The sequence below is a fragment of the Mustela erminea genome, chromosome 5 (genome assembly GCF_009829155.1).
Source record: "Mustela erminea isolate mMusErm1 chromosome 5, mMusErm1.Pri, whole genome shotgun sequence".
Taxonomy (NCBI): Eukaryota; Metazoa; Chordata; class Mammalia; order Carnivora; family Mustelidae; genus Mustela; species Mustela erminea.
Window position 1 is genome coordinate 20,923,760 of NC_045618.1, and position 13,697 is coordinate 20,937,456.

At 41.1% G+C, this 13,697-nt stretch overlaps 1 protein-coding gene across 7 annotated transcripts in view; it reads left to right on the forward strand.

The window, feature by feature from the left end:
• The window catches only part of TJP1 (tight junction protein 1), a 241,608-nt gene that overhangs the window by 125,751 nt on the left and 102,160 nt on the right, over window positions 1-13,697 (forward strand). Inside the window, exons 1-2 of one of the 7 annotated variants that reach the window (XM_032342236.1) lie at window positions 11,034-11,121; window positions 12,035-12,113. The exons of 5 other annotated variants lie outside the window; for them this stretch is intronic. Coding sequence is in view for 1 of the 2 variants with exons in the window: in XM_032342234.1 (XP_032198125.1) it covers window positions 11,095-11,121 (27 nt within the window). In the remaining variant the exon portion in view is untranslated. Of the gene's footprint in view, window positions 1-10,983; window positions 11,122-12,034; window positions 12,114-13,697 lie in introns of those variants that run through there. One more of the 7 variants, XM_032342234.1, reaches the window with a different exon arrangement.

Here is a 13,697-nt window from a genome sequence, read left to right on the forward strand (position 1 = left end):
CAACTCTCACAGATGTGTGCTTTCCTTCTGTACTGGCTACTTAGGTTGCAGAACTGAGTTGGGGGAGGAGGGCAGGGCCTTCTGCCAGCAATCCCAAAGACCATTTCTTTTTTGTCTGGGATTGGTGACTGGAGGCAGAGCCAGACCTTTTTAGTCCTCAGAATAGAGTTCTATGTAATCCTTTGGTCATACCCACCTCTATCAGTGGAATGACTAATTGGTTTGATAGCCCTCGCTGTACGTACAAAAGGAGGTGGTCTGCCGAAGCCTCCATTGCTTTTAGAGCCATTTTCAAATGTACCATTTTCTAGTGACATGGAATTCCCATTCAGATCCCTTGACGGAGTTCATGCCACATACTCCCACAATCTTAAGAAACTGATCTTTTGCTTATGTTCCTGTAGTATGCCTGTCAATTTAGCCATACCTATCAGTTTGTCCTTGCTGTGTAACAAAGCACCCAATACCTGGGATCTTAAAAATCATCCATGATTCCATGGGCTAGAAATTTGGGCTCAGATCTGAGTGTTTCTTCTGCTAGACTTGCCTGGGCTGACTCATACAGATGCAATCATCTGTGGCTTGGCTGGGACTGGATGGTCTAGAATTCCCTCGCTCAAATGTCTGGAGGTTGGCGCCCTGTCGGCCAGGGCATCTCATTTCTTCTCCATGTGACTTTGCCATCAGGCTAATCTGAGCTTCTTCCCATGGTGGTCTCAGAGTTCTCAGCAGCTGGAGAAAGCACACCCCCCATACAAGTGCTTGTCAAGCTTCTGCGTGTGTCATGTTTGCTTTTTAACTGAAACAGGTTGCACTGCTGCCCAGATTCAAGGGATGGGGGAAAAATGTTCCATCTCTTGATAAGAACTGCAGTGTCCCATTGCAGTGGGGTATCCAAACAGAGAATGCCTGACAATTACTTTTAATCTACCTACCTTTGCTGATAGGAATATTTGTTTTTATTGTTTTTTGTTGATTTTTTTGATAAATATTTCAAATGTATATCAACATTCAACCATACTCCAAAGTGGAAAGAGTAATACAATAAACTTCCCATATGCCCTTCAGCTGGATTCACCAATTTTCAATATCTTGCTCCATTTGCCGCCTCTACTTTTTAACTTTTCTCCTTGCTCAAGTGTTTTGAAGCAAATCCTAAACACTGGGCTATTTCAGCTCTGCATGTTTCCATATGCATCTCTTAAAAAGGGATACCCTCCTATGTAGCCACAATACTATGACCACATCTTGGTATCACTGAACACTTGGTCCGTAATGAAATTTCCCCAAATGTCTCAAAAATGTCTTTTTTTTATAATATATAGGTCTGAAAAGGAATCCACCCACAGAAGGTCCATAGCAAGTCCAAAATTGCTTTGCTTTTCTTTCTTGTCTACTGATATGTTTTGGAAAACTGGGTCCGTTTTCCTGTACAGAACCGCCTACATTCTGTAGTCATCTGTTTCTTTCCTTGTGGAGTCCTCTGACTTGCTTCCTAATCTCCTGTATTTCTGTTTATGAAAGTTACCCTAAGGCTGAATTTCATTCAGGTTCCACTTTGGGGACAGCCATGCTCTGTAAATAAAAGGACTGTTTGCTTCCAGTTGTGTCACATGGAGGCATAAATGTTTGCTTGTCTTAGCTCTGAATGATGCTAACATTGCTCAGTGAGTTGATCCCTTGATGACCAACTGCCTGGGTCTGTTGTTTCAAATGTTACAAGATGACAGTGTCCTAATTCTATCATTCCAGATTTGTTAGCTGGAGTTATTTTATAAGGAACATCTTTTTCATCAAAGTTATTTGGTTATCTGAAATAGAGTGCATACAAAATATATTCTTTCCTTTAAATCGACTGCTTATAGAATGAGAAGCTAGTGCCCAAGTTATATCCAGAGTTGTTCAATAAATAGTTGTTTGGGGGCTCTCTCCGTTACTTTCTTTTTGTTGTTGTTGTTATTTGAATTCATGGGTTTTAGATATTCAGTGTGTTTCAGTTAATTGCCCTATTTTTTTCCTTTGGGGAGGGTTTCAATTGTTTCATCTTTGGCCAGTGAGAACTGCTGGTTGTTGGCTTCTGTATCCCTTTGATTCATTATTCTCTGAGAACTTCCTTGCTTTCTGGCACAAAGTATCTCAAGTTTATCTTGTATATTTCTTGTTCCAGCTCTGTAATCAGTCATTCCTGGCTGGAGATTACAGTTTGGGCACTAGATGTGCTTGTTGATATTGGGTTTTCATCCTTTGTAGTCTTTTTTGTTGGCAAGAGCTAGGAAATCTCTATAATACACATACACATATATATATTTTTAGAGATACCTTAAAAATTAAGTTATACTGACTTTTTAAAAATTTAAATTAGAATTACAAAATTTTTATTTAACTTTTATGATTCTTATACTTTTTTCTCTTTAGTAGAAAATCTTGGTTCATAAGAATGTTAATATACCCTACTATATATTGATATATTAACTAATAATATAACCAGTATAAAACCATACACTATAATGTTATCATTAGCATATACTAACATATTATTAGCATTATCACTTTGAAATTGTTATATATTTATACGTAACCTTGAAACTATCAACTACATAATGCTAATATTATATGCTAATAATGCTAATATATTAAATATACTAATATATTTGTTAAGACACATAAATAAGAGCTAAACATTATATATAGGTTAATGAACTAATGAATATATAACAATTTTATATTAGTTAATATACACTTACAAAAATTAACAGTTTCAAAGTAATAATGCTGGTATTTTTACTAACAGACTACTGAATGAAATTTAAGATTTTTTTTGTAGTGCTGCTTTCCTTAGAGTATGTTATACAAAGAATCTATAATCAAAGTGTTTTGTGTCAGAGACATCGGAAATAATTCTTTTCTCTGTGGTTAGGTCACCAACTTAGTGTATGTTTTCTTCAGTTCATTTTCAGTTTTCACAGATATTTTTTCTTCTTGATTTCATTTACTTTTTAAAATATGTAAAATATTTTTATGTTTTCAAAGTTGAAACTATATTATAGAGCATATGTAGAAAAATTATTGATGTTTTCTCCTTCCTCCAAAAGTAACTATATTTATTCTTAGTCTTCCTTCTAGTGTTTTTTTTGCAAGTATATGCATCTATTTTAGTACCTTTTTTAAAAGTATTTTTTCTTTTTAAAGATTTTTAATTTATTTACTTGACAGAGACCACAAGTAGGCAGAGAGGCAGGCAGAGAGAGAGGAGGAAGCAGTCTCCCCTCTGAGCAGAGAGCCTGATGTGGAGCTTGATCCTAGGACCCTGGAACCATGACCCGAGCTGAAAGAAGAGGCTTTAACCCACTGAGCCACCCAGGCGCCCCTATTTTAGTCCCTTTTAAAAATTATTTTATTTAATTAATTTATTTTTTTTAGAGAGAGAGCACACCCTCATGTGCATGGGTTGGAGGTGGGGTAGGGGAGAGTCAGAGGGAGAGAGAGAATCCCAAGCAGGTTCCACCTAGCACAGAGCCAGACCTGGGGCTTGATCTCACAACCTTGAGATCACAACCTGAGCTGAAATCAAGATTGGATGCTTAACCAACTGAACCTCCCAGGTGCCCCTAAAGGATATTTAAATATAAAAATATGTTTACCTTTTTAAAAATGGGGTTTCAGTCATTTTTCTATATCTTCTGTTTATTTGTTTGTTTTAAAGAGTCTTATTATAAAGGTTTATCACACCAGATTGTAAAGAGAATCCAGACATACTTTGGGGGACATGGTCATTCAGATTCTTTTAAATAATCTCTTTTTTTAAACCTGGTGAGTTTGGGATTCCCTGCTATCTAGAGAAGTCAGACTTCAAACTAAAGTGGAGTTGGGAGATTTCTTCTGATCTCCATTTACTGTTTGAGGCTGAAAAAATATCCCATAGCAATTCTTTTACAAACACCAGTCTGAGAAAAAAAGATGTTCCTGAATGAATAAGAACTGTGAAACTCCAGGGGTACCTTCCGTGTTGTCCACTATGGCTTTTGGGTTTACATTCTGCCTCATTCATAGTCATGTTCACAAACCTGAACTTAAGAAAAGTCTGGAGGCTCAAAATGAACATGTTTAAAATAATTTTCATAAGATTTGGAAAGGAGGAAGAATCAGCAGAAGTGGAAGAATATCAGAGAAATCAAAGAGTTAAAATTAGCAGAATTTGATGCAGTTTAGTTAATGATGTAACAATGTTAATTTTTTAACTTTTAACAAATTTAGCACAGTTATATAAGATGTTAACATTAGGGGAAGGCAGATAAACTCTGTATTATCTTTGCATCTTTTCTTTATAGCTAAAATTACTCCAAAATAAATTTTATTTAACACACACACACACAAGGAGCTGCATTCAATAAAAAAGTATACTTAAAGAGCTTCAACAAATCAATAACAGAAATAACCTAACAAAAAAAGGGGGGAGTAAATGACATGAACAGGAAGTAATACACCATTTTTGTCTACCAGATGGGCGAAAATTTAAAAGATTACTATTATCAAGTGTTCATATGGGTGGGGCAAACAGGATAAGTTGATCCGGTATTTTTGGAGGGATGGTAAACAGTAACAGTTTAAAAAATTTATTTCAAATAAACATATACCTCAACCCAGAAAATTCCCTTTAGGATGTCTCTCTTAGAGGGAAACTTCACATGTGCACAAGAAAGCATAAATAAGGATTTTCACTGCAGCAGCATAATATCAAAACCATCTTAATTAGACAAATTACAGTAAATCTATGTTATGGAATACTAGGCAGCCATTTTTAAATGATGACATAGATTTTCATTGTTTGACATAATCTCCAAGACAAAAATATTAAGAGGAAAAAATTTGCCAAAGTAAATATTGCCTATCATTTGTTTTCTAAAAAACCTGTATATTCCTGTATATATACACAGCCCTCCCCTGTTTCTCTTTGTTTTCATATGTATGTGTAAATAAATACACAGAAAGTGATCTCGAAAGACATACTCTGGTTCAGTTTAAATACTAATATTCCTGGGTAATAGGAGTGGGAATGAGCATGGGGTCCAGTTGGACTCTTAAAAAAATGTCTATTGCTTCTTTCATAGAAAGAACATATGCCTGCAGTAGTTGTGAAATTAAGGTGAGAAAGAAAGAATACCAAAGGACTTGGGCATGTCTTGACAACAGAGAGACTTAGAGGTGATAGGGAACTTCTGAAAAGCTTGTCACGAACTCACTGAATGAGATCTAAGGAGAGAGGTGGTCTCTAATGTGTGGGGTCCAGTAGAAAATGAAAGTAGGGGACCCTTTGTTCAAAAAGAAAAAAAAAACTGCCATTAAAGTTATTTATAATTTTACCATTTATCTATTAAGCAGTGCCAGTTTTAAAAGCAAAGATCAGAATATTTAACTTGTATGAGCAATCACTTAAATTACACAGTCTGTATTTTATGGCGTGTCCCTGGAGTTTAAGCTGGCCAGAGGAGACAAGCCCAGCTGTACTCTGGATAGGGAGGAGAGAAGACCCCATTTCTGGGGGGATCACCCCTGGGCCTGGTATAATCGTAGCCAGTATAGACCCTCACAGGTCCCTGGGGGGCCCACTTGCCTTCTGAGCCCACTGGGACCCTCTTCTCACAAGCCACCTGACCTAAATGCCCAAGGTAAGGACAGGGTCTGGGGGAGTCAGGCTACAAGACTGCCGCTCCAGCCCATAGCAGACAGCAACTACCGAGGATCCTTAAGCCTCTACCCCCGATAGCTTGGTACTCCAATGGAGGCTAGGCAGGAGACTCACCCCCACCAAGATATGGCCTCCTGTCAGCCTGGGGCTCTTGCCCAGACCAAGGTGCTAAGGGTACACAAGCCTGACCCCAACCCTCTCCCAGATCTTTGTGAGGGACAGAGGGCAGGGAGGGGGAGAGAGCACAGTCAGGGACTTAAGAAACCCCGGGAGTGAGTAGCTGAGAAGCCCTTCAGGGAGGCTAAAACAAACAGGATCGCATGTGAGCTAAGGTCCCCAGCGCATGCCCCTGTGTCCCATCACCTTCACTTAAAAAACACAAATCCAAAGCAAAAACTGTTAAGATTCCAGACAGTGCTGCAGAGCACTAAATTCCATGTAGGGCCCTTCTCAGCAGCTGCGCCAATTGCATACCATCAAAGGTAGCCTGGGTAGGGTCAGGGTTGCCACCTTGACCCTCAGCCGCACCTGCTGTTTTTTATGTGGAAGACGTCAGAGGAAGCTTGAATTCTGAGATGTAGAATCCTTTGGCTGAGAAAGCATGAAAATGGTGGTGAGTTAGAACAAAGCTGATAGAGCCAACCAGCCCCGGATATGGGGTTCAGAGCCCAGGGAGGGCAGAGGACAGAAGAAAAGCAGATGTACAGGGTAGGTATATCATAGTTTGTCAGGAAGGGAAGGGAGTTTCCATTCCTTAATTTCTTTTTTCCTCTAGGAATCACTGCTTGGCCTTGGGTGGAAGTCTTTGAGGAATCCTTAGGAGAGCATAGAAGATAGGAAACAGGAGCTAGAGAGAAGGGGAGGCAAACTGCTCACAGAGGAGTTAGAGGCTTGCTTTGCCAGTCTGGCTGGAGTCATGGATTCCATTGAATTATGGAGCTAACAATCGGCCTGGTTGTGTGAAATTCAGGACCCGACAAAGAGAAAGCTCTGCCCTGCCCCAGTCAAGGGAAGGGTGACCTCACTCTTGTTTTAGGGAGGACTGTTCTTTATTCTCAACTGAATGAAAAATGACTTTTTAGTGTTTATATGTCCTTCTGAAAATGAAATGATGGTGATAGTAACATTCTTTTGATTTTTTTTATTGTGGAAAAATGTACATAATATAAAGTCTACCATTTTAATCATCTTTAAGTGTATGAATGTTTGTTTTTAAATGTCATTGCTTTGCAAAATAAGTGAAAAAGTTGGTAATCCTATAATGCATCCCTGAAGTGTTTTGTTTTGTTTTGTTTGAAATTTTACTGGTCTGTGAAGTCTGGAAATTTTATGACCCTTAGAAAGCTATTCTTTGGTTTATTTTTATTTTCATTTTTTTAAGATTTTATTTATTATTTATTTGACAGACAGAGATCACAGGTAGGCAGAGAGGCAGGCAGAGAGAGAGGCAGAAGTAGGCTCCCTGCTGAGCAGAGAGCCCAATGTGGGGCTCAATCCCAGGACCTTGGGATCATGACCTGAGCCGAAGGCAGAGGCTTTAACCCACTGAGCCACCCAGGCGCCCCGCTATTCTTTGTTTAATCTTGTTCTATGACTTTATTGGCAGAGGAAAACTCTGAAGCAATGTATAGAATTTATTTTAAAAGATTTTATTTATTTATTTGGCACAGAGAGAGAGAGCACAAGCAGGAAGTGTAGCAGGCAGAGGGAGAGGGAGAAGCAGATTGGAACCCCAATCAGGGAGCCCAATAATAAATAATAAATAAATAAATAAATAAATAGGCCTTTCTGAGGATAATTTTTTTTTTTTGTAATGGAAACAAAATATACAAAGTAAAATGCAGGCATGAATATAGCTGTTCCTTTGGTCAAGGCTGTTGTAATAAATGGTTCTAGCTAAGATTTACAGCAGTTTTGTACAGCTCTTTTTTTTTTTTTTCATTCTGAGCCGCAGACACCAAAAATCCCACAGGAAGTTCTCTTTCTGAGTGTTGTGGTTTTTTAGTTTCCTGTTCAGTTTGCATTAGATGATCAGAAAAAACATAATCTGTGCAATCGAAAGAGGTTCTTGGTTAAACTCGATTGTTAGTCTAAATGAGAATCTCAAACTTGCTTGTATTTCTTCCCATGGATGAGTCTAGAGGAGCTATAACCACATTCACACCTGAACAGTAAAGTTGTGGTATAACTTTAGTTGTTCAGTGGATAAACTCTCCATTGTTAAAGGGGCAACTACCTGAGATTATGCTCTATGCTTTCCATTTCTTATCAGAGCATTTCCCTAAAAATAAACCATTGGGATGAAGATGTGTTTTTAAGACTTCACAGTAGTGTTTTACTTTCATTTTTACAAGTGACAAAAACTTTCTCTTGCTACTCTAGAGAAAAGGAAACACATAAAACATGTTATACAGTTTACTTCAGATATTACAAGTATCACTGAAAAAATTGTAAAGATATTTTTTCAGTGAGATATTTTTACAAATGTAACTTTTAAAGCAAGGTATTCTCAAGGTAAAAATGTTTTTGCTTGATTTCAGTATGTCTTAAACCACGGCAAAAATAAAATAAACTAAAATTGTAATCAGATATACTGGATCTTTGGCAAATTGTTGTAATAAAGCATTTAAATGATATACAGAAGACTTGATGAAAAGTGACAAATGATAACAAAAGAAAAGCTTTGGTGCATTTTTAGGTCTCCAGGTTTAGGTGCTATTAAAAACAGGATGCCTAGTTCTAGGCAGGTTATGCTGATTGCATGCCTTAGTATATGATAAAAGTAATAAACACAGGAAAGGTTTCCAGTAATAAAGCAATAAAGACATGAAAACTCTCCACATTTTTTAGAAACATTGCTTGTTTCTGGGGCACCTGGGTGGCTCAATGGGTTAAGGCCTCTGCCTTCAGCTCAGGTCATGATCCCAAGGTCCTGAGATCGAGCCCCACATTGGGCTGTCTGCTCAGCAGGGAGCCTGCTTCCTCCTCTCTCTCTCTCTCTGCCTGCCTCTCTGCCTACTTGTGATCTCTGTCAAATAAATAAATAAAATCTTAGAAAAAAACCAAACCAAACAAAAAACAGTGCTTGTTCCTAAGGAGATTTTAATTGCAATTCTTTTTTTTTTTTTTAAGATTTTATTTATTTATTTGACACAGAGAGAGAGAGAGAGAGAGAGACAGCGAGAGAGAGGACATACAAGCAGGGGGAGCGGGAGAAGGAGAAGCAGGCTCCCTGAGCAGGGAACCTGATGAGGGCCTTGATCCCGGGACCCTAGGATCATGACCTGAGCTGAAGGTAGAAGCTAACGACTGAGCCACCCAGGCACCCCTTAATTATAATTCTTAAAAGAATAAATAATACTTTGCCCCCAAACAAAAAAATTACACCATAAGCTTAAAACAAAAGTGACTTCAACCATTTCTATGGAGTGGGGGAGAGTAAAGAATAAGGGTTTGATTTGCAGAATGCTTTTTTCTAGCTCAGATAGCTTCAGTTGCAAAAGATATGAAAAGGTTACTTTGGGATCTTTTTTTTTTTAATTTTTTTTTTAAGATTTTATTTATTTATTTGACAGAGAGAAATCACAAGTAGATGGGGAGGCAGGCAGAGAGAGAGAGAGGGAAGCAGGCTCCCTGCTGAGCAGAGAGCCCGATGCGGGACTCGATCCCAGGACCCTGAGATCATGACCCGAGCCGAAGGCAGCGGCTTAACCCACTGAGCCACCCAGGCGCCCCTACTTTGGGATCTTAATAGATATTTATGTATGATATACAGATATTTCTTGGCTAGGAGAAGTTTGATCTTTCCATATAGTTGAATTCCAAACAGAAAATCATTGTTTGAAACCTGGTGTTTTTGCCCTTCCCCCCTTTCTTGTGTACCTTTTATGGCACTAGGTTAGGTAATAATTTAAAAATGTTATTTATTATTTCGAAGAATTTCTGACATTTGTGGAGAGCTTTACATTTTACAAAGTGAGTAATAATGAGGCTGGGAATGGTTTCTTAGGTATTTGGTGTTTAGCAAGGCAGTCAGCATTGTGGGAAATGTTTGCAGAGACTGGTTAAACTTGGACCATGGGCTGCAAGTCTTTAACCTCCTTTTCTGCCCAGATATGGGCTGGAGACTGGCTTCAGAAATGGAAGGCCCCCTGAGCCCTTCACTCACCACCAAGAACTGCAGCATTTTGGTTGCCAAAAATATACTTTGGAAATCCCTGCCTACAGAGGTGGGTGAGACTTTGGATGTATCTTGAGGCCTAATGTGGGTGGGCCACGATATCACAGTTCTCTTGGGTCTTTCCCAGTCTGCTTGCCCAGGAGTGCCCACAACCTTCCCAATTTTAGTTTTAGCACCATCGGTTTGTCGAGAAGGAGAGCAATCATTTCGATCCTGTTAGGAGCACTTTAGAGATGAAAGCCAGGACGTGCTTTACGTAAAAACGCATTCTGCTTTCAGTGGGAAAGCAAGGCCCAGGCATGTGGTGACAGCTGTGACCATCGATATTCACGACGTTAAGGAAACTGTTGTCAGGAAAGGTGGCCAGCCTTTCCAGCAGCCCTTTTGCGCGGGGGCTGATCAGACGTGGCTTGAGGAGCCAAGTGGACAAGTCTCTGCTAGAAATCGAAAAAGCTTTGGTATACAGGGGCTTTCTTCTCGGGGACGATTTCTGCTGGACCTTTGATAAAAACAAACAGGAAGACTCGCATGCCAGCGGAAACTGTCCACCAAGTACTTCGGAAACTGGGCTTTTCCTTCCGCGACTGGGCTTTTCCTTCCGCGACTGGGGTCGGACCTCGGGAGGAAGCGGCTCCGCCCCCGTCGTGGCCCCACCCCCATCGTGGCCCCACCCCCATCGTGGCCCCGCCCCCCGCCCAGCCGGGCATGCTCAGTGGGCCGGGCCGGGCCGGCAGGTTTGCGTGGCCTCCCGCAGTTGCCGGCGCTGGCTCAGCCCGTGGGCGCCTGGTCCTTTCTCCGCGGCTGGGTCCTTTCCCCGCGGCTGGCTCCAGGGAAGTTACGTGCGGAAGCCGGCTTCTGAGGAGCCACCGGGCGGACTGCGGGGACGGCCGGACGCCCCCGAGGCTAGCCAGTGGCGAGCGGGCGGGGCCGCCGTGTTCGGGCTGTGGGAGCTTTGGGAGGCCGAGCGAGTGGCCGCACTCGGAGGGAGGCGCCGGCCGGGCGCGCCCCGCTGAGAAGACCCGGGCGGGGCGGGCGGGGGGGGGCGCTTCCCGGACTTTTGTCCGAGTTGAGTCCCCTCCCCGTGGGCCGTGCCTCTGCGGCCGCCCCCGCCCCCAACACCGCTCGCTCCGGGGAGATGTTTATCTGGTCTGTGGCGTGAGGAGCCGGCGGCTTGGTGGCTCGGAGTTTTGGGTCCGAGGAACCTCGCGCGGCGCTGGAGAGAGACAAGATGTCCGCCAGGGCCGCGGCCGCCAAGGTGAGCGTCTCCGAGGCCGTCAGGGCCGATCCCGAGCGAACGCGGCCGCCCGACCTCGTCGGGCCCGCGCTCCGCGCTCCTCCCCGCGGGCTACTGCCCAGGCGCCGGGAGCAGCAGCGGGTGGGCCGGGCTGGCTGGAGCCGTGGGCTGCTCGGAGCCCCGCGGGCGGGCGGGCGGAGGGCGGGGACCCAGGAGGGGGCGGCAGGCGCGCAGAGCTGCGGTCCCGGGCAGGTGCATTGCAGCCGGCGTCGGTGCCTGGCTCCGGCTCGCGGCGGGCGGCGACGCGCAACAGGTCCGGCGCCGGCAAACTCGGCGGCAGGAGTGGGTTCTGCCGACACTCAGGGCGAGACTGCGGCGGGCGGGAGGTCGGGGTTTGGGGTGCCACCTCCAGCAAGCCGGTAGCTGCCGTCTGTGGAGGAGTGGTTGGTCACCGGCGAAACCGTGTAGTTTCGATCTGATGTCACTCTCCGTGGTATGCGCGCGCCAGTGATAAGACATTGAGGCAGCAGAACACTCAGTGTTTTGTGTGTAGCAGGTCGGAATTTTTTTTCCGCACTGTGTAATTTGCTTCAGGTAGCATTGAAAAAGTGAACCCCTTACTACTTTTTAATAGTTTAATTTGAATTAAACTTTCAGAAGTAACACAAAATACTCCTACAAGTGGACAATGCGATGAAGTCTAAAAAATAAAATTAAGAAAGACTTGTGGGTGTAGAGAAAAGTTAACACTTTTTTCCTATCAGTTTTTACATGTGCTCTGAAGTCCTAGGACATTTTTCTCAGTGCTGTGAAACTAACTTGTATGTTACATCAAAAAGCTGAGTTTCGTAAACTCAGTTAAAATCCCCCTTTCCTTTTCTACATTTAGTCTTTCTCATCATACAGTAGTACCTGCTCTTTTTAACAATTACAGGCATACAGAAATGTGAAGAGTAAAAATCCTTTTGGAAAATCAGTTCATTACTTCAAACAGTATCGAAGTACATAAGAAGGTAGTGGTTTTATGTATTTATTTTTTGCTGGAAATGTTTATTCATAGCATCTGGAACAGGGTACAATATGGTCCTGAAGTTTCTGAACTCAGGACTTTGTTTTCTGGGAGGCGGAGATTAGCAGTTACATTTAGTACTGAATATATATATATATTTTAAGGAGTATAATATTCGTTTTTTAAGAAAATTTTAATTTGTACCTTTTTGACCTTACGGTGATGAAGAACAATCTAGAGATAAAATTTGAGCCAATGACTTAGAACAAAAAGCAAAATTTTGCTTAGATTTTAAAGTAAGTTCCCTAACTTAACCTTTAAGGGAGTTTCCTCTGAGAGGAGGAAAGGCTTTGTTTCTATATTACACATAGTGTCACTTTGTTTCTGAGGTGTGATCTCTGGTACTTGATATCCAAGACAACACACTTCATTTTATTATTATTACTATTTTATTATTTTTGTAATTAAAATAACACTACATGAGGAAAATAAGACAACATACCCTTAAAAAGATTATTTGAAGTATGGAGAGAGGTTAAGTTTTCAGTGGACTGTTAGAGTAAGATTTAGAAGAAACAATATTTTCCTTCCTGAATTATGGGATTGATAATGGCATTTTGAAAAGCATCAGTATTTAAATATTACATTGTAGGGACGTGTATTCATAAATATTTATGAGTAAAACATGAGTTGAAAGTTTATTTTGTTTAAATGCTGTATTATGCGCTTACCACAAAGTCTTCTGTAGAACAAGGCAGGCAGGCCATGAAAAAATAGGTGAAGTGAAAGAATATTCAACCTTTTCTCCAAGTCACATTTAATATCTTGAGGTGACTGAAGTGCTTACTGCAAGCCAGACTGTGTATTTAATACTTTACACGTGATACTTGTGTTCCCCTACCCTAACCCTCAGCTTAGAAAAAAAACAAAAAGAAGACATTAATTTTGCAGCTTGCTCTTTTGTTTTAGCAGAGGAGTTGTAGATCAACTCTCTAAGCCAATATTTGTGGTTCTGTATTCTTTGTAGTAGTTGGGCAGTCTGTTATCCCAAGAATATGCTGCCTTATTGACATTTAACCTGCTTTCAGGATTTTGCTATTGTAATAGGTAGCTTTATATTTATATCTGTGCATCAGTATAGTGTGTTATGTCCTTAAAAATGGAGTTTTGGGGTCCAAGGGTATGTGCATTTAAAATTCTAATAAATTCCTCTAAGTTTTTCTCCAAAAAGAGCATGCCTAGGAATAAATACAACGTTTGTTGGTAAATTACGTGTTCTTTTAAAGGACATAAAATCTGAATAAATTAGATGAGGGAGATGGGGAGAGTCAGTATTGTAGAATATAATAGTTTCCCCAAGTCGATATATACACACATATACATGTACTATAATTCCAAATAGAATTTCAGTGGTATTGCAGAAAACTTGGCATATAATGAGAAAGTTTATCTGGTAAAATAAATGAATGATAGCCATGAAATTTTGGATAAAGAAGGCCCTCCTTGAAAACCTAATGTGTTATAAATTCAGAGTAATTTAAAGCAGTCTTTCAGCTCAGGAATAGACAGTGGAACCACAGAATCCAGG